At 50.0% G+C, this 19,643-nt stretch overlaps 8 protein-coding genes across 8 annotated transcripts; 7 read left to right on the top strand and 1 right to left on the bottom strand.

Annotated features, from left to right (window-relative positions):
* Positions 1-1,544: 1,544 nt before the first annotated feature.
* Positions 1,545-3,273, top strand: K460DRAFT_283909 (HET-domain-containing protein; the record flags this gene model as incomplete). The annotated part of the gene is made up of 2 exons (XM_040928692.1): positions 1,545-2,824; positions 2,877-3,273. The coding sequence occupies 2 exons, from the start codon at positions 1,545-1,547 to the stop codon at positions 3,271-3,273; spliced, it is 1,677 nt and encodes a 558-aa protein (XP_040788807.1).
* Positions 3,274-3,981: 708 nt separating this feature from the next.
* Positions 3,982-4,761, top strand: K460DRAFT_367058 (uncharacterized protein; the record flags this gene model as incomplete). The annotated part of the gene is made up of 1 exon (XM_040933497.1): positions 3,982-4,761. The coding sequence occupies one exon, from the start codon at positions 3,985-3,987 to the stop codon at positions 4,408-4,410; it is 426 nt and encodes a 141-aa protein (XP_040788806.1). The 3' UTR covers positions 4,411-4,761.
* Positions 4,762-5,147: 386 nt separating this feature from the next.
* K460DRAFT_282837 (S-adenosyl-L-methionine-dependent methyltransferase) lies at positions 5,148-6,224 on the top strand (the record flags this gene model as incomplete). Its single annotated transcript, XM_040928604.1, has 2 exons — positions 5,148-5,319; positions 5,542-6,224. 2 exons carry the CDS (start codon positions 5,148-5,150, stop codon positions 6,222-6,224), a joined length of 855 nt encoding a protein of 284 aa, XP_040788805.1.
* A 345-nt stretch (positions 6,225-6,569) lies between these two features.
* On the bottom strand, positions 6,570-7,643 carry K460DRAFT_286482 (uncharacterized protein; the record flags this gene model as incomplete). Its single annotated transcript, XM_040928894.1, has 2 exons — positions 6,570-7,053; positions 7,105-7,643. 2 exons carry the CDS (start codon positions 7,641-7,643, stop codon positions 6,570-6,572), a joined length of 1,023 nt encoding a protein of 340 aa, XP_040788804.1.
* A 443-nt stretch (positions 7,644-8,086) lies between these two features.
* On the top strand, positions 8,087-11,042 carry K460DRAFT_283339 (uncharacterized protein; the record flags this gene model as incomplete). Its single annotated transcript, XM_040928648.1, has 2 exons — positions 8,087-9,326; positions 9,394-11,042. 2 exons carry the CDS (start codon positions 8,087-8,089, stop codon positions 11,040-11,042), a joined length of 2,889 nt encoding a protein of 962 aa, XP_040788803.1.
* A 966-nt stretch (positions 11,043-12,008) lies between these two features.
* Positions 12,009-13,239, top strand: K460DRAFT_431273 (uncharacterized protein; the record flags this gene model as incomplete). The annotated part of the gene is made up of 2 exons (XM_040938338.1): positions 12,009-13,127; positions 13,190-13,239. Exons 1-2 carry the CDS (start codon positions 12,131-12,133, stop codon positions 13,237-13,239), a joined length of 1,047 nt encoding a protein of 348 aa, XP_040788802.1. The 5' UTR covers positions 12,009-12,130.
* Positions 13,240-14,206: 967 nt separating this feature from the next.
* Positions 14,207-17,319, top strand: K460DRAFT_417361 (uncharacterized protein). Its single transcript, XM_040937873.1, has 4 exons — positions 14,207-14,464; positions 14,512-14,602; positions 14,655-15,916; positions 15,967-17,319. The coding sequence occupies exons 1-4, from the start codon at positions 14,398-14,400 to the stop codon at positions 17,100-17,102; spliced, it is 2,556 nt and encodes an 851-aa protein (XP_040788801.1). The 5' UTR covers positions 14,207-14,397; the 3' UTR covers positions 17,103-17,319.
* A 492-nt stretch (positions 17,320-17,811) lies between these two features.
* On the top strand, positions 17,812-19,314 carry K460DRAFT_406455 (uncharacterized protein; the record flags this gene model as incomplete). The annotated part of the gene is made up of 3 exons (XM_040936964.1): positions 17,812-18,158; positions 18,209-18,749; positions 18,808-19,314. 3 exons carry the CDS (start codon positions 17,812-17,814, stop codon positions 19,312-19,314), a joined length of 1,395 nt encoding a protein of 464 aa, XP_040788800.1.
* Between the last annotated feature and the right edge of the window lie 329 nt (positions 19,315-19,643).

Genomic DNA, 19,643 nt, shown 5'->3' with positions numbered 1-19,643 from the left:
ATTATTGTTATTGTTATTATTATTAGTATTGCTATTATTATTTAAAAGCCTAGTATTAGTTAGCTGCTTAGCAGTTTAATATTATACTAAATATTTAAATATATGCTTAAAGGCTGTTAAAAAAAACTGCGCCTTAGCAGTTAAAGTTATATTATTAAAAATTAAAAGTTTATTACTTAACAATTCTAAAAATAAAAGTATATAATATATAGTAAAAATACTAATAATATAAGCTATTAATAATATATTAGGTCCTGTCTTTGCAGGGTCTTACATAATATAAAGACCTACTAGAGTAGACTTTTACCTAAATAAAGTCTAAGTAAAACAAGTTCTCTAAAAGGTTTAGTAATTAACTACTTAGTTTTCTTTAGGTAAGAAGTTAGGTTTTTATCTCTATAGGCTCTAAATAAGTTCTAGGCTAACTCTCTTTTAGGCCCCTAAATCTAAGGCTATTAAGCTAAGGCCTTAACCTAGGCACGTTCCTATTATACTAGAAGCTATAATATAGCTAGAGGAGTACTGTTATTTTAGAAAGGGGTTAGACAAAGATAATCCAGATTAGCTGTTGTCTAAGCATGCGCTTAGCGTTTCCTACTAGGCGAACGGATGCTGTGAGACGGCTAGAGCATGTGGTCAAGGTGAAAGACGCTACGCTCGCAGAGACTCACCCTGATCGGCTGGCGTCGGACGGCTGGTTACGCTATATGACTTCTTACCAAGAATAAATTCTATTCTTTCTCTTGCAACATTCCTATCTCGAGCACTTTTGGCAATTTCGCTTGATGCACTACTTCAACATGCCTCAGGCGATCAGGCGCTCTAAAAACCATGTTTTAAGGACAGCGCAACGGTAGATGTATCCACGACTAAGTTAAACTGATCTTTTAAGCTGGTTCAGCCTCGTCAAGTTGTAAGGCATCTTCGTGCAGCTGATTGGCCGCAGCGCTCTGCAGAACGGACACACGTGGCTTACCTGCCTACACAGCCCCGCTATCGTGGTCTAATTGTCATCCATGCCCGCTGACGTTTTCACATCCAAAGATTCTTCTGACGCCTATTCTTTACTCTTCGCGTCGGTCTATGATCAAGCTTCTAGAATGGACGTCAATCGCCACCACGACATGCCTTGCACTACTCGTACTTGCTACGGTTGCCGAGAGCTGGATCTCCCACGTGTAATCATGCGCTCAGGATTATCAGACGCCGACTTGCAGCACATGAGCATGGCTCCTACACCGATAAGCCCTGAAGAAGGGAGATGCTCCTGGTGCAACCAGCTTACAAGGCTCCTATGGACATCATTTGGTGACGAGGAAACCGAAAACTTACCCAAATATTGTCACCTAACAATTCATCGTGTATCGCATCCTGTTCTCACTGATTACAAGGCAGTGTACTTCTCGCTCGGGCCCGTCGACTATGAAAGTGATCCATGGAGATACTTGCTTCCAATTCAGGCGCGGTTCGTCGGCTCTCAGTCTAGCGAGCACACTTGTCTACCGTGTGCCCGAGCAGTGTATTCTTGCTCTGTGGACTACGACATGTTCAACGACTGCATCAAGCTATGTGAATCAGAGCATTCAGCGATGTGTGGCCGCTCTTTCGCCCGCGAGTTCAAGCCAACAAGACTCATCGACTGCAAAACCAGTGCACTTTGCGCGGCTTCCAACAGTCAATATGCGTGTTTGAGTTACGTTTGGGGCGATGCACCTGTCGACAACGCGACTTCCAATAATCAAACTCTGGCCAAAATCCCACAGACAGTATCCGACGCAATGTTTGTCACTCTCCAACTCGGTATGCGGTACTTGTGGGTTGATCGGTACTGCATTGATCAAGATAATCTAGAAGAGAAACACGACGCTATTCGCAATATGGATTCAATCTATGGAAACGCTTTTATTACCATCATAGCTGCTGCGGGCAGCGGCTCAGACTATGGGTTACCAGGAGTGAGCCGACTCCGAAAAGCAACACCCTCTGTAAGGATTGGAAGTCATGCTTTTATGGTAGTGCAGGATCCATTAACGGATATAGAAGCCTCGATATGGAACACGCGAGGCTGGACCTATCAAGAAATGCTGCTTTCCCGTCGCCGCCTTATTTTCACGGATCGTCAAGTCTATTTCCAGTGTCAAACACGTCAGACCATGGAGCAGCTAAATAAGGATTTCGAATCGACAGATCTGATCAAGTGGATGACAGGGAGCAAGCAGTTTCTTCCGACCCAGAAAGAATGCTTCACCATCAATGATATTTACTCTCGCTTAGAGGAATACTATGTTCGGACACTGCGGTACAAAACAGACAATATCAACGCGTTTGCCGGAGTGTTCCGCGATTTGTCTGGCCGAACGTCAGACGACCGTATGCATGCTTTCCGGTCCGTACCTGGGCTTTATATGCCGCGTTCGAACCCGCATTTTTATGGTATTCCGCTCTGGTTGCAAGAGCCCGAACGTGTTGATGATGATAGTAAAATGTTGTGGTGGCAAGCGCCCAAAATTAGGGATGATGACAAGACTTCGGTGCGCTTTGGCCTCAACCTTGGGTGGAGGCTTGAGGAAGGAAGAAAAAGTGTTCTATCCACACACGATAGAGCCATAGTGAAGCCCGATTTTCCATCCTGGAGTTGGGCTTCTGCCAAGGATCAGCGTCTCAATCACGGCCAGTGTCGACTGGTCATCTCTAGCCGTCCCGACGTTTCCCACGAAATCGGAGACGCGAATTTCAGTGCTTCTGTCACGCACAGATCTGGAGAACGTATGAGCATGTTGGCATATACGGCTCAGGCGGACGACTATACCCGCTTCTATCCATGGTAGGTGACTTAGATCATCCGACTCGTATATTCACTGACATCAGTTGGACAGGATAGACGTTGTCGCCTACACGATTAGTGGCCATTTGCGGGTAGGAGAACATCGTCCATATATTTTTTCTGAACTGCCTGATGCTACTGTATATCTGGACAATGACCAGGAATATACAGTTGGAAAATTGAAAGCCCTATATATCGGCATGTTTCGAGAGCCAAGCCGATGCGGGAGTTTCCATGTGGCGTTGTTCTTGCTGTTGAAGGAAGCCGGACAACATGAGTTCAGGCGCATTGGACTTTGTACCATGCACGACGGCGGCGAATGTACTCGTAGTGGCATGCCTGTCGATGTTAAAGAAGGGTTTCATCTATTATGGTCACGCAAAAGGACACAACTGGAAAAGCTCGAAGCCACAGTAAAGTGGGGGCGGAAAGCGCTGAGAATCATCTGACAAGCGGAAGTAGGAAATCGCCTGACCTATTCTTACTACAAGATAAGTTAGAGCTTGGTATCTTCTTTTGTCTATTTGGCCTTTCGAACAAGCATTAGTCTGTATGCATCCAACAGGCAAACTTGAAGTCGATACCTTCACAGCACGCTCGCTGTAGACGTTGCGATAGGAGGTGTACTCGCGATGTTGGTCAGTCCAACCGTGAGCTTTCGCTACCCTTTCACCTCCATTCATTTCCACTTGCGAATCGCCTCTCCACAGCCCGTTACTTAGTCTGAAGGGAGCTTGTACTCGTGCTAGCAATTTAACGCTCACTGTTGCATTCATTGTCATGTTTCTTAACGTGACGATCTTGCTGTTCATTATCTTTGATCACAAATGTATCCAAGACCACGTCATTCGCGGACACCGGTTAGTCTACCTCAACATCTTCCCTTACAAACAAACAAGAGAGATTTTCACATCAGTTCCGACAGACGACATCGAAATGCGTTGTGCAGCTGTTATGACGGACCGCAAGCGCAGCTCCAAGGAGCTCATCATCACGAAAACACCCAACAACAAGGCGAACATAACTGCCGACCGATTCCTGCTCGCCTTGAGCCACACCCAGCAGCGCGAACAAAGAATACTCGCGAGAAGACACCTCGCCGTATAGACATTGCTTCTTTTCCTCGCTCGCGCTTGGCGCAGAAATCACTGGGCCTACGCATGACAAAGTGGAAGTCGACCTGGCACTCATTGGCGCGTGGAGTTTCGATCAAGAAGAAGAAGAAGAAGAAGAAGAAGAAGAAGAAGAAGAAGAAGACAAGCGCTACACGCACTGGCTGCTATAATATACGGAAGTGGAGGTACACCCGATTCACTACCATTCGCGCAGTACGAGAAGGAAATGGGGTGCAGATACCACACGATGGATGCGCGCGCTTTGTCTGCTACATGAGCGGCGGTCTCTTTGGCAGTCCTCTTCCCGCCTTTAGCGTGTCGACATCCAGCACCAACATGTTTGGTAGCCCAACTGAGTCCGGAGGTACCTCGTCGACCTTCAGTGCCAGCATCGCTGTCCAGTCCCGTGGGTTCTCAGCCTGGCATGGCGGCTGTCAGCAGCTCCTCAGACAGCGTGACCGCGGGCAGTAGCAAACCGTCGTCTTCAGATATGGAGATGGACGATGCACCCGACCCATCTGCAGACCACGTCGTCGCCGCGACCAGAATTATTACTGCTCCTGTACCAGCACCACCGCCCTCGCAGCCGCCAAAGTCCGCGAACACGATCACATTCGCTCCGCCTAGGTTTACAGGCCTAGGTTTTCTCCCATCAAGGCGTTTGAAATCCGAGACGGCCATCCCACTAAAGCCAGCAGCGATTTCAGGGGTTCAAGTCAGTGCAAAGTCGCCATCCGCCCCCCGAATCCTGCGTCAGCTACCATGCCGTCGTCAGCTCCTCCCTCACAGCGCGAGGAAGCTGCGACGCCACCTCCCTCACAGCGCGAGGAAGCTGCGACGCCACCTCCGGATTCGTTACCCTCAGCACCAGCAGGTAACATCACACTAGTAGTGTCTTCACCACATATTTTTATACTTTACTATATAAGGCGCTTAATAATTATACCAAGGTCCAAGGTCCAAGATCCAAGATCCCCTAATGCAGCACTATAATAGCGTGTGACTAAAAGTGGATTCTCGCGCACGGCGGCTCTGCTAGCGGCCAAGGCGGGGATGGCATGTCTCAAACAACGACGAACCTTGGAAGCTCCTCAACCATTGTCCAGCTTCCCCGGTTAAAATTAAAAAATTACGTTTCCCCGCTACCTGGCGCAGAGAACCGAAAGTCAACGTCACGTCATCTCTTTTCCAACGGGTTTTTATATACTATGACACGTAATCAAGACGCGGGGCATGTAGGTGTGAAGGAGAGCACGCAAAACACGCAGTACGATCAGATCGGGACAAAGTACAATAGAATTAAGACGTTGCCTGCTACTGAGGCGGAGGTGCCGTCTGTTGTTAGGGCTTTGGGTGATATTGTGGGGAAGAAATGTCTTGGTATGTTGGATTTGATCTTAATCAAGGTGTCACATGATGTGGTCTTGTGCAGATGCGGTAGAGAGATGTGCATCTATGTCGTACTGGTCGAATCTACATGAGTGCCAGGGCAAACTGATGGGTCTACTATTATAAGCTGCACAGATCTAGGCTTCAGATCCTTCAACAGGCTCTTGACGATGCCCAGTCAACTATCATAAACACGTACTCACAACCCCACAGACCTCGCCTGCGGCACAGGAAAATACACCGCCCTCCTATCCTCGCTAGGCGCCTCCACAGTCCACGGCTACGACATATCGCCCGCCATGATCGCAGGCGCAAAAGCCACCTACCCACCTGCACAAAACCCCAACTTGCACTTCGCCGTAGCAGACTGCAGTCTGCCCGACATATCACTACCGCACTCCTCTTCCCCCTCCGACAATAACAAAACCGGAAATTTCGACATCGTCCTCGCAGTCTGGTTTCTAAACTACGCTGGCACTGAGACAGAGCTAACAAACATGTTCCGCGTGATAGAAAAGAACCTAGTAACCGGCGGGCGGTTCGTAGGGCTTACGACGAACGTCCACGATCCGCAGATGCAGCTGGATAAACGGGACTTCTACGGCATAGATGTGCTGGTTTTGGATGCGGCGTATGTGGACCCTTCTAGCAGCTCAAGCGCGAACGAGGAGGTGCTGGGGGTCAAAATGCGCGTGGTAGTCAAGGGAGAGATGCCATTTCAGTTCGACGTGTTTCAGTTTCGGAAAGAGGTTTATGAGCGGTGTGCGGAGAGGGCGGGGTTGAAGTTGGCGTGGAAGGAATTGGTCTTGCCTGAGGATGAGAGGAGAGGGAATGGGTATTGGGATTGGTTTGTGGAGAGGCCTACGTTTGTTATTGTTGAAGCTGTGAGGGTGTAGGCGTGAATAAGTAAAGTGGATCTTCGTCATTGGGTATTCTTGTTGTTCTTCAAGAAGGTCCCAGGCATGGTTTGCCCGAATTCGTCATGGTATAATAGACGCACCCTTCCACCGTGTATTGTATTTCATCTGGTCTTTCGTGATGTTTATGTGTGGATAGAGGTAGATTTATATTGTTTTTAGACGGTTTGTAGTAGTAAAACAGGAGAAGAGAGTAATATACAGTAGTCCAAAGCAATCAATCAACACAGCTTCAAAATGATGCCTGTGCTCCAAACGTCGTCCGCGAAATTATCCGAATCAATACCCGGTCGCTCCTGACGTCCGTTGCTCTTCCAATACACCTTACTTCCTCCTGTTCTGGCTCATGCCCAAGATCTGCACCATCCGGATGAAGATGTTGATGAAGTCCAACTCGAGCGAGATGGCCTCGTTTACCGGATCCTTGGGTATCAGACCGCGCTCCGCCATGCGCGCATGGTTCAACACCTTCTGCACATCGTACAGTGTGAATCCACCAAACACGGCAAGGCCTCCGTAGAGCCAGATGTTCTCAGTGAACATCAGTGTGCGGGCGGCAGTGGCGGGGACGACGAGTGGGGCAAGGCCGGAGAGGGCGACGATGGCAACGCCTGCGAGCAGCGGACCACCGAGGTACAGGTACTTGTCCGTCTTGGCAGTGGCTCCAACAAAGGCGATACTTCCCATCATTCCGACAGTGTAGAGGCCAGCGCGTGCGAGGATAGCGGGGTGCATAAAGAAGAGTGGCGACAAGAGAAGTGCCTGAGTGACGTTGAAGGCGGACCAGAGGGCATACTTTTGTACATAGCTGCGCATTGTTAGCTATCAGGTCACAAATGCCATGGTGGATGCTACTCACTTGCTTGGGCTTGTCGCCATGGTGCCATACATAGTTCCAATGCTTCCGACCAAGCCCACACCAAGCACCAGCCACGGGTTTGCGCCCATGAGCCTGAAGCTCCAGCCGTTCATGTGCAGTGCGCGCGCCGCAATACCGATGATTCCGATCCCGAGGCCAGTGTGCATGAAGGTGTCGTTAAGGTAGGCGCGTTCGAAGGGCGGCATGCCGCCATCCTCCCTGGTTTCGCGATTGAAGATGAAGTTGATGCCTAAGAGGGTTGCGCCGAAAATGCCAGCACCGTAGAGCAGTCGCTGGCGCACGTCGCCTTGCGCTACCGGGTTGTATGCGGCCTGCTGGTATTTCCGTCGGAATGTCTGCCTAAACTTAGAGACATTTTGGGACGTCGAGACAGCGGGCTTCGCCGGGCGAAAGAAGTGTGGGTGCTGCTTGAGTGGCGTGTTGTGGAAGGCGCGCAGTGTGAGGGTTTGCGACGACCTTGAGGTTGCTTGCTTGAGTGTCGCGGTGATCGCAAATGGTCTCCGGAGGAGGAACGCCATTGTGAGAGTTGTTCGCGATGTCGACGAGGTGGGTGGAGGCGATGAGGGATCAGGCGGCGGCTTCTGGAGGGAGATTTGGGTATATGACGTTTTGGTGGTGGAAAGCGCGAGAAAGGTGGCCAAAGCTCCATCTTAACTCCGGCGGGACCGAGGGTCGATTGCTGAGCGTCCCCTTGCTACTCGTGCGAGACATCAACCTTCTCAGAAGCGGGTACCAAGAATAGTCTAGAGTTTGGTTGTCGTCTCTCTCTTAGGGTCGCTTTGGGTGTACATGCTTATATTCCATCCTTTGGCGGGAAACTCTTTCCTAATCCGTCGCAAGTAGTATAGCATCATTCATCACACAATCGCGTGACGGCAACTCAATCGCAGGGCTGGCAACCTCAACTCCAACCTGACCACACTTGTTACTACAGCCAGAGCCTTGAGTGTATAGCCGGGCAATGGAGAAACATGTTGGGGCTGGGGAAGGTCTACCCACGTACGCTGCTGCAACAACCCTTTCAACTCCACGCCCATGGCATAACCGGCGGAAGAAGCGAAGAACCTATCGTCTGCTTGCCCTGGCGTGCTTCGCCTCCCTTGCATACTACACCTTAAAAATCGCAAATAACACGACCAAGCCGATCAACACGCTCTCAATTAAGCGACTGCAAGATGAGTATGCTGCTTGCTCAACACTAAGAAGCAAGCCTGCAACTACAAGTGGGACGAGAGACTTCAACAAGCGCTGGACCAACACCACCAAGCCCCTGCTAATCCGCAACGCTACCATCTGGACAGGAGAGCCTGCTCCTGGAACTTCCGACGAAGATGCAAGAGCTGGGAAAGGATGGAGCTGGCTATCTTCCGATATCTTCGTCGACAGAGGTCTCATTTGGAACATCGCGTCTCGCATCGACCTCAAGACTCTTCCCCACGACACCGACATTTTCGACGCAAAAGGCCGCCAAGTAACCGCGGGCATCGTCGACATGCACAGTCATGCTGGCTTGGGTAGTGTTGGGAACCTCGAGGACGACAGCAATGAGCTTTCTTCTGACATCACGCCGTATGTGCGCTCCATAGACGGCATAGACCCCCTCCAGCCTGAAATCGAGTTCATCAAGTCGGGTGGCGTGACAACGTCTCTCATCTTGCCTGGCAGCGGCAACAATATCGGTGGAGAGGCCTTCGTGCTGAAGTTTGCCGTAGGCACTAAGAACGGGAGACTCGAGGTTAGCCAGCAGGACATGTTTGCTGATCCAGACAAAACCTGGCGCTACATGAAGATGGCGTGTGGTGAGAACGCAAAGTTTGTGTACGGAAAACAGGGCGAGCGCGGACCATTCAGCAGACTCGGCGAAGCATGGCAGTTCCGACACGCCTTTGAACAGGCTACCAAGTATGTACAGGAGCAGGACGAGTGGTGTGCCGCTGCGGATGCTCTCGGCATGGAGAATATGGCCACTCATTTGAGGCAAGAGCTAGAGTTCGAGTCTCTAGGTGCCGTCCTGAGAGGCCAAGTCAAGGTTAACACCCACTGCTATACGGTAGCAGATTTGGAAGCCTTCGTACGTCATACAAACGAGTTCAAGTTCCGCGTATATGCGTTTCATCACGCGCACCAGACATTCCTCGTTCCCGAAGTTCTGAAGAGAGCGTGGGGAGGTACTCCAGCCGCGGCACTGTTTGCTGATAACAGTATGTTCTGATTTACTTCGCAGCTCAACATTGTGTTTGCTGTAGACAGGCTGACAATATCGATTAGTGTACTACAAAGTCGAGGCCTACACAGCCTCCGAACGCGCCGGCGCACTTCTCTATGCGCACAACATTACACCAACCTACGTCTCTGATAACCCAGTACTGAACTCCCAACACGTCGTCTTCGAAGCTGCGAAGGCATACAGAAATGGACTACCTTATCATGCCGCCTTAGGAAGCGTCACTTCTGCGCCCGCAGAGCTTCTTGGCCTAGGCCACAGAATCGGTAAGATTAGGCTAGGCTTTGACGCTGATCTCGTGGTTTGGGACTCGGATCCGTTGAGTGTGGGTGGTACACCTGTGCAGGTATGGATCGACGGCGCAAAGCAGTTTGATAACCCGATCGAACTGAAGAAGCCGGTACAGCTGCCGGCAGTACCTGACGTTGAGCTTGCGAAAGCGCTCGAAAAGTCAGATGTGGAAGGTAGTGTAATCCTCACTGGCATCTCAAACGTTCATCACAGCGCCTATTTGGACCCCACCCAAGCGGATCGATCGGTCGTTGCGATCATCTCCAACGGAACCATAACCTGCGTTGGCCTGTGCGAGTCCGAAATCACTATTCTTAAATCTAACACTGAATCCCTGAAGACAATTGACCTGAAGAACGGGTATTTCACAGCGCCCTTCACAGCCTTCGGCACTGCACTCGGCCTCCAAGAAATCGACGCCATGACCGACACGCATGACGGCTTGCCGCCCGCTGATGGTATTACCTTTGCCTTGGAGGGTATCTCATTCGGCGGCAAACAACTCGCGGCAGCATTTGACCACGGCGTTACAAAGGCTATAAGTGCACCCTCACTCGGCGGTATCGATAGCAAAGGCGTGAGTGTAGGCTTCCACACTGGCGCCAATAATAGGCTCGAAGAAGGCGCTATCTGGAACGCGGAAGTGGCTTTACACTATCAGTTGACACCTGGTGTTAAAAACGACAAGACAACTAGTATCTCAAAGGCGATTGGAGATCTAATAGCGAAACTTCTTGATGCTGTCGATGAGTTACGCAAGAACAAAACCGCAGATGTGCCGAGTAAAGAGAAGTTCCAGGAATCTGCATATTTGAAGCGAGTAGTCCAGGGCGACATACCGCTAGTTCTAAGCGCTCACAGCGCGGATACGATCGCATCGATCATCCGATCAAAAGCGTATATCGAATCCGCCATCGCTGAATCCCCCATCTCAACCACTAGTCCAACGAAGAAGCTCCGCATAGTCATCATAGGAGGCGCAGAAGCCCACCTCGTTGCCAATGAGGTCGCCGCAGCAGACATTCCCATCGTTCTCGCACCGTTACTCCCTCACGCGCAGAGCTGGGACCAGCGCCGCGGCCTCACCGGGCCACCACTAACCAATGTCTCTACAAACATCCTACTCGATGCTGGCGTGCTGCTGGGAATCTGTGTCGAGGAGACATGGGAATCTAGGGATCTCGGGCTGTTAGCTGGCATTGCGTTTGCGAATAGTGAGGGGAGGTTGAGTGAGAGGGAGGCGCTGGATCTTGTTGGCGCGAATTTCGATCGTATACTTGATATCACGCGCAAGGAATCGGTGGAGAAATCTGACTGGGTTGTTTGGGAGGGGAGTCCGCTTGAGATTGGGGGTAGAGTGAGGGCTATAGGTGGTTTGGGCAAGACGAGCGTTTGGGAATAGGTGTATCGATTGGAAATCAGTGTGACGGTCTTGCTTCTCCAGAAGGCAATATTTCTGGTTTCGCTGTACCCGTTTAGCTAGGACGTGGCCTCTGGCTTCTCCCACGCTACCAGTACATTACGTATCTGGACTGTAAACGCTATCAATTCGAGGTCGACACGTCCACCAAGTGAGGTAATGAACACGCTGGCTCTGTGGCAGAAGACAGAAGTCAAAGGCGAACCCGAAAGAAGTGGAACATACAATGCAGGCAGGGTTACCTAAGTTCCAGTTTCAGTAGGGTTGCGTTGTGGTGGTGGATCGATAATGGCTCGGCCCGGTGAGAAGGGTCGAATGCAAGGGTGAGGAGTGGTGGTGCTACTAGCGCTAGTATTGTCTTTAGCTACGTGGAGTTTGGATCGCCCACGATAAGGTGATTGGTAGAGCCATCTGAAAACGATGGAAATTAACAGATGTGTTTTGCTTTTCGACGGTTCAACGGTTCGACGATCGTGCGCCCCTTGCACGCTGGGTCTCGGGCAGCGAATTCTTGGAAGCTCAACGTTGTCTTAGGCACATTTTGTGAGATGAGTCGGTTTTACTCCTTCTATCATGTCTCGCATGTTGAGCGTGAGCATGAATAGAGGTGAGGAGAGTAAAGAAAGTTGAGATGGTTAGTCATTCACCCGACCTTCCCTAATTCGTCCGCTTATCGATAAGCCCAAAGTTGATGCTTCTCCACCGAACTTGAGTGAAACACCAACGCTCAGTCGCTGAAACTCTCAACGACAGGACACGCCCGACACCAGCGTCTTAAGGGTGTTTTATATCTCTCTCACGTACATTATAATACACAAAGCTCCTTTCCAGCGTCGTGCGTGCGTGTTGAGCCAATCGCAATGCAGTAGCAATGGAAAAGAAGGTAAGGGCAGCGTCTATACAGCTTGGCATTTTATGATATGTCGGAGGCGAATAACGCTGTAAAACATTGAACCCCTTCAGGGTAGGGCTTGGGTTTCGCTGACGCTCCACCGACACGCCGATATTCATTTGACCACCAGCTTCGCCATTCTCCACCTCTAATCATCCCTTTCGTACTCTACCACATAATGTCGACCTTCCTGGACTCTCCAACTCCCTCCAACACACCACATGTAATCTCTTTCCATGAAAATACCCCAAAGAACAACATGACAAATCTGTCTTGCGCAACCATTTTAAACTCTTTCAAAGCCCCTAAAGCATATCTCATGACTGAGGATCCATCGCCAAACATGTACTCGAAGCGGATTATTGATTCGAATCAACCTTCGTGTACATCGACTACCAATCTTCAGTTGCGACAGTCGAATCACACCCTTCACGAAACGCTTCAGAACATCCAAGATGAACTTGCAGCTCACCGAACAATCATGCTTGACGTCCAATCGCGGGTGTCACATCTTGAGCTTGCCTCTTCAATTGACAACCAGACTGATACGCCACCGAATTCGCGGGATATGCAGATATTCCAACATGCTCGGGGCAGGTGCGCAAACAACGCAACACGCGAGAGCCTGGCATGGTGGGAAGCATGCAAAACCTTTGCGCACAACTGCGACTCCCCTTTTGACGCAAACGACTTCCTAAAGACGCCCAAACGCTTTTCAGGCTTTGATTTCAACCTTACCGGGTTGAAGACGAAGCCGCACACACCGACTGTCACGCCTGAAGTAGACGACGTGCCAGGTCTCAGCCCAGCCTCAGACAGAGACGAGCAGTCTGACACCGAAACGCACGACGGGCTCAACCATGCGTTCAACGAAACACTCTCCATGCCATATCCTAGGCTTTGGAACAAGAAAGAAGGCGGTAACATCGTCGAGCGCGTTATCGAATTCGACAGAGTCAAAATACCCATGCCTCCAGTCCTCCAGTCCCCACCACGAAGTGTACGTAGCAAGTCAGCGTCTGTAGTCAGCGTGGATGCCGATTTAACTGCATTACCTGATCTACCTCCTTCTCCGCCTGCACTACCGGCCGTGGAGACAGCACAGCGCAACCACAAAGGGATCAAGAGTCTTTTCGCTTCTAAAGCTTTGTTTAAGAACAGGTCGACGGGGAAAGGTGAGTTTAGTATCTTTGTCGTGTCGTGAACGCAGAAGGTTGACATGCTGTTAGAACATCAGATTTTCATCCACTTCCATCGCAAGTCAAGTCTACCGAAAACAATCAGTAGCATCTAGTGTTGTTGCCCTGTAGTAATTAAATGTAATATGAAATTGTTTACGCGTTGTCACGCTGTTCACTCATCTAATTTCTGCAAGTCCAGCTTTTACTTTTGATAATGTGTTGTTTCAATGGATAGGAGACCATGTTTATAGGCCATAATTATCTAATCCAGTGCATGCTTTGATAGAAAGAACGCTGTCGAAACTCACACATGGTAGTTCACCAAGATACAGCACGTGGTGCACTCGCCCTATAGAGTGTGCGATAGGGAATACTATTGTAGGGCTGCGTTCATCCGCTAATGCACAGTTGCAGGCAAGTCTATATACAGTACATCGGTGTACCTCCGGCTAGCCCAGGGATCTAACTATCTTGGTTCGCCGACCTTCGGATGCATCTCCGTCACCTCATATCTGCACGGCGCAGATCATCATCGCAAGACCTTTCTAACCATACTTGGATGCAGTTCTGATAAACAACCTGGATTTTGTTCTCCGAATCTTGCAAGCAATGTCATGTACTTGCTATTTGCAAATTTGTTGCTCTTCAGCTCAAGTACCCCTGTCCAGACACCGGTCAACGCAAGATACGGTAGCACAAGATCATCTCTCGCCCAATACTGGCAGCCTCATGCTTGCAAAATTAAGACCCCTGAGCAAATCTACCACTAACATCTTGCGATATGATAAGGCTAAGGCAAAGCTAAAGCGCAGCCAAGATGTGGCTTGTTTCGACCTCAAGATCTTCCCCACTTGCGTATCGCACAAACGATTTCCTTCGCGATGCGAGCTGAATGCGAGGTAACATTATCAAAGTTGTTGTGATATGATGTATTCAATTTTGAAGCAATGCCTGTTGTGTTGCGGAATAACCGGACAAGTAGACCGCTGCCGACGATAGGGCAGTCACCGGTGAGCCAGCCTCAGCTAGGCCGTTGGCCCCAAAATAACCGCCTCGCATTCTCGCATTCGACTCCCGAACTAGGTGATTGAATTTCCACCAGTTATTTAGACGCTATAACAGCTGCCTAGATCTTCGTAATTCTGTACCACCCTTGTTGTGGACCTTTGGCACCCTAAACATAGTTTGGCTTCGGTGGGATACTTGAACACGACGATGGTCGCGCGGGGCGGTTGTACACCAAAGTGGTGCTAGACTTCTCACTATGATTTCGCTCCAGGATTTGACAGTTGGCCAGGTGTCTGGTATGATTGCAGCGGCTGTATTCGTTGGTATGCTTTCCTTACCAATGCTAGGCTTTGCTAACATAAGCTCCAAGTTCAATTTCTCGTCCCGATAGCACTACCCGTCATCCTACTCGGCTTGCTCCGACCACGGTCGGCCGCTGTCACGGAGTCCGCTGTATCTTGGTATAACACCAGCACATAGCGCGACGAATGCACAAGTCTAATCAGTGGATAGGTCTGTAATCGGTCGATATCTGCACAGCTCGTTATGGCCTATTATCCTCCGAACCGACTCGGCGGCGACTTTCTCAGCCTGCAAGTCGGCTCTGTTCATGTCGTTCTTCAAGACATTCATGTTAGTCTTGATTGCAATCGCAGCAATCGTAACACCTCTCGGTCTATACGAAGGCATCGTGGCCGAACCAGTTTCAGAAGCATCCGCCTTCCACTACATTAAAGACACTTCAGCCATGGGCTACGGTACTCCTCCGCGAGATACAAACAACACGTGGAGCAGATTGTGCGGCGCTTTCCTTCTAGTGCCTTGCCCCAATGACGATAATAAAGCGACGGTGATTGACAACAAGTCGATGGTCTCTGTCGATTACAGAGACGAATGGTACAGTTCCAAGGTCCCACAAAAGGTCATTGATGTCTTCCAAAGCGGCGCCTCCGGCTTCGCTGAATCCATGTCGAGCTTGTTTGACATCCAATACCGAAGTTACATCAAATCAGTCATCGATGATAACAAAAAGGGCCCCCTGATCGATAACGGGACGGCGCGGACCATTGGTAACTACCAACCCCTGTCTAGTATTCTGTTGAACGACGCCATCATGCCAGTGGAAGGCCTGATTGTCGACATGAAGAATGGGGGGATAGGATTCCGGAACCACAGTGCGCCGGTGTTGAAACAGTATGGAAGTACGTGGAGCGAGGATCTTCTTTTCATTGTACCGGATACTGTATGTGTTGATACGAACCTGACTCTGGATTTCCTTATTCCAAGGACCGGGTCTGAAGGTCTCCTAGCACGAAACGGTATACTCAAGCCGTCAATTACCGATCGAGGTGGCTTTATTGATCTCAACAAGACTTATCCGAGATGGCAGATTGATGATTTCCAGGAGAACCCAAACTTGTGGTACCGCGCCTACCGCGCAGCCTGGCTTAGGAATGCGTACTCGATGGCATACATGAACGTCACCAATCTTTCGAATGAAACCACGGGCGTCAAAGCTTTTGCTTACCTCAACTCCGAGATGAATAAGACGTTCCCTCTATATTATCCAAACAATGAGACGACATCCGGTTGGCTTGCCATCGACCCTCAATCATTGACCGTTTCGACGTCCTTTGGCCAGTACCTTGAAGGGACAAAAGGCTTGTCGAACAAGTCTACCGTTGGGAATCAGACTACGGAGTACAAGTTCGACACCAAGATTCCGATCTACCCCAATCCGTTCAATATCAATATTACACAGTGGTCTTCCATTGGTAAGCACAGATGTAACATGAACGGTACCCTGAGGCTAATATAATCGCAGATACGCTATGCAGAGGCCAAGGAGGAGGTGATTTAGCAAACATCACTCATATCGTGGCCAAATGCGGTGTTCTAAATGGCGCACCCCGCCGTAAGGATGGCAGCGCATCCCTTATGTTTGACCCAGGCTCTGCATGGTCGATGTCGATGTATACATGCATGTCCACCGCAAAGGCAACTATCAAGACCGTGAAATTCCGCTTCAACGGCACAAATGACGATATGACTGGCCTTGAAGTCCTCTCCCTTGTCGACAAGACATATCCTAACAAAGAGTCTCAGCCTCTTTGGGGTGTTGAAAACACAGAAATGTATTTGAAGGATGGCGGCCCGCTATGGGGTCTGGTGTCTGAAGAGAAGGCCAAAACCCTGAATTTATCCACAGTGAGGAAGGAGAGCCTGTATCTCCCTGGACGAGACTCGTCTATGGGCTGGCAGAACCTCCCCGGTGCCGACTTCGCTTCGATTGCTCTAGGCATGGCGTACAAAACCGGCATGAGCACAAAAGGTGTCGACTACTCCGGACAGTCCAATCTTGCCATGTTTAAGAAATGGCAGGAGCTCTCCAGAACCCCCGCTTCATCGGCCAAGATTCTGAATCTAGTCTGGACAGATCTTGCAGCAAACATGGTTGTTGGCACCAAGAGTCTTGCGCCCGGTCAGGATTCTAAGCGCAAGCGCGACGATGTAACGAATGAATCTTCCAAGACCCCACCAGTCACCAGCTATACGAGGAGAGTCAAGTATCACTACGCCTACGGCATCCCCGCATTTCTGGCTCTCGTGCTCACTGTCGGTGCTTTCACAACAACGCTCTTCTTTGTGTTCTTCTCCGGTGCTAAGCCCTCTACTATGCGCACTTTCTTACAACACACGTCAGCTGGGCGCTTCCTTACATCGCAATCGGGCATCTCTGGACATGCTCAGCCGCAGACTGTTTATGAAGGTAACGCTCTTCCCAGCGATGGCGGATACTCAGATACCCCAACGAATATCTGGGTCAAGGGTGCCGGAAAGCGACGCTTTACATTGGGCGCCGAGGGCTGGACGAGGATTGTGCAAGAGGTTCCTGGCTATGAGGCAAAGGGTGGATCAACGGTGGCCTATGCACCTATCCCAAATCCTACTAGATATTGAAAACTTCGTCTGAGTAGGTGGTGGAAGTGCGCATGTATCGTTGATGAGGGAGGCAGGAGAGGAAACTTTGTCTAGCCTTCTATACCTTCAAGCTCGGCATTGCACCAGCCCCCGAACGTTCACCCTATTCATTGCAACTTTTGTAAGTAGTATAATCACTACTCTCGAATTCTAGCAGTCTAGTTTCTTAGACAGCTGATCACTGTCAAACTCTAGGGCTATTTGGCAATAGACTATGTAGGTCACTGTGAAGTAACCTAGCTACTCTTTACATTCTCAATACAATAGTGAAAGCTCTACATCCCGCGCGATACACATGACCCTACATACCAGGCTTGTGATTGCTGTAGGGGCGTCCAATACGGCGGGTGCCTGAGCGCACACATTCTTGTAGCCAATCAGCACAAATCTACCGGTAGCTTTCACTCACAGATGCCTCGACAAGACGTAACCTTTGATTGTTAATGCGTTTCTGATAGCGAGAAAAGAGCTTGGGCCATGACTGGAACAGACTAGCTTCACTGATCGCCCACGGATACTTCTCACGCTCGACACCCGAGTGAATTTCAATAAAGTCCCACCTTCTTCTAGCTCAGCCATCGACAAATCTACCACAACCGCGCCTCTCTCGGCAGGAATAGACCTTAGCCTGAATCTACTAGAATATTAGATCAAGCTGGTGCTAGTCGATTTGACGAACGAATTCAGTATGACGAATCCAAAAGGTCACGTTATCAAGGTTGAGCACGCGCCGACGCCGTCCCCAGCAACGCGAGCCCCAGATATCAACCTTCGAGCCGACTTATTGCCGCCAATGGCTTCTCCAACTATTCCGGCTCATGGGTCTCATGCTAGACCTACCACGAACGTTCTTTCTGACTTTTCAAGTGGAGAATGTGGCCAGCCGGCGACAGAAGCTGAACTAACCCCAGAGCAAGTTGTTTCTTTATATACTGGCCCGTACTCTACACACTATATGGCTAGCATAGTCGACGGCGGAAACTATTGGGAAAAAGAAGGCCGTCCAGGTACTCTTTCCAAACCTACAAACGCTCCGTAAGATAACCTACTACTAAGATACCGCTACTTTACTAAAAATAACCTAGTCCATATAACCATGAGCTTCGCCCGATCCACTACACGGACGTTGGGGCTCCGCAAGCGTATCGACAGTATGCTGGAGTGCCTGCAGCACACAACATGATCCCCGCGCAAGCTCCTTTGCAAAATCCGGAGATTCACAAGTTCGGTGACAATGCTCCTGCTCGACCGACGGCTTTCAAGACTCCAGTTCCCGGGAAAGGATTGAAAAAGAGCAATCGCATAAACAGAATGGTACTTCCAGATATGGCGCTTCCAGAAAACTCAGACATGAGCCTGAACTTTACGAATCTGCGCGAGGCGAGAGACTCTGTGCTCAACCGGGATCTGGACTGTATGCCTCCATCTCCGGACCTCTCAATCCCGAAAACAGACGAGCAGCGGGCCGGCTATGTGCTCCGCCTGCTCCTCGCGATGAGGAATCGTGACGACGTCCTCGATAAGGACGTAGAGTCAAAGCGCTACAATGCCACGGGCACGGACGATATGGGTGGTGGATACTACTATAAGGAGGAGGATATGGAGAAGGTCTGTTGGGAGATTGTGGTACGTATCGATCATCCTTCCACCCCTTCATGTCTTAACTCCTAACACTCAAGTGTAGAACATCGCAGAGAAGTTGCACATCCACGGGCCTAACATCCTCAGCATCTATGACCGCGAGACTCTGCGAAATATCAAGAGGGACATCAACTTCACATTCGAAGAGCGCATGCAGTGTCTTATCAAGATGCTATGTTTCTTCAAGAGCAGGTGCGACGCCTTCATGAAGGGCTCTGCTATGGAAGAAACTGTAGCCCAACCGCTTCAGAAGCTGACCCAGGCGTTGACAAACCGTAACCAGAACGACAAACGCGCTAAAATCATCGCTGCTGGCCGCAAAGTTAGAAAGGACTTACGCGAAGACACTGCCACTCCGGATCGAGACGAGCTCGACAACAACGTCGATACTGGAGCTGAACAGCCGTTGATCGAGCCTCGCGCTACTCAGGCTCCCGAGCACCGTCATACGTGGAGTCTTAACCAAGATGTCCATATGGGGGATCAAGAGGAGGATGATATTGACACGGCAATGGCAGATCGTGACTTGCCCACCGACGAAGACTTGTAAGACATCCACGATCATCTCGCGCTTACAGTTCCGACATCCCCTATCCGCACAGCACGTAGTCGCTTTACGGCTACAGATGACAGCCCTACGAAGATCGCTTGCGGTAAGTCAGGTCTTGATTCTTCTCTACTATCGAGATTCTGGCATGATCCTAGATCCTCCCGTTAACTCTGAGCCGACTAACGAGTTCATCTCCATGCCTTAAGATTCCGATGCACATAGGAAGGTAAAGAGCAGGCAAATTGCCTGTATCCTTCGGGACTAGTAACGTATCAAACGACAGAGCGAGGGCTGGGTCCACGCGTATTCACTAAGCATATATCAAAGGG

The sequence above is a fragment of the Cucurbitaria berberidis genome (genome assembly GCF_010015615.1).
Source record: "Cucurbitaria berberidis CBS 394.84 unplaced genomic scaffold K460scaffold_3, whole genome shotgun sequence".
In the NCBI taxonomy this organism is placed as follows: domain Eukaryota; kingdom Fungi; phylum Ascomycota; class Dothideomycetes; order Pleosporales; family Cucurbitariaceae; genus Cucurbitaria; species Cucurbitaria berberidis.
Note: the sequence above shows the minus strand (reverse complement) of the source record. Positions and strands in the feature narration are given on the sequence as shown.

Excerpts from the sequence above, each read along its gene's own strand:
- K460DRAFT_417361 (XM_040937873.1), top strand. The coding sequence starts at position 14,398 with ATGATTTCGCTCCAGGATTTGACAGTTGGCCAGGTGTCTGGTATGATT. Across the intron at positions 14,603-14,654 it reads ACGGAGTCCGCTGTATCTTG|GTCTGTAATCGGTCGATATC; the intron begins GTATAACACCAG and ends ATCAGTGGATAG. Across the intron at positions 15,917-15,966 it reads TACACAGTGGTCTTCCATTG|ATACGCTATGCAGAGGCCAA; the intron begins GTAAGCACAGAT and ends ATATAATCGCAG.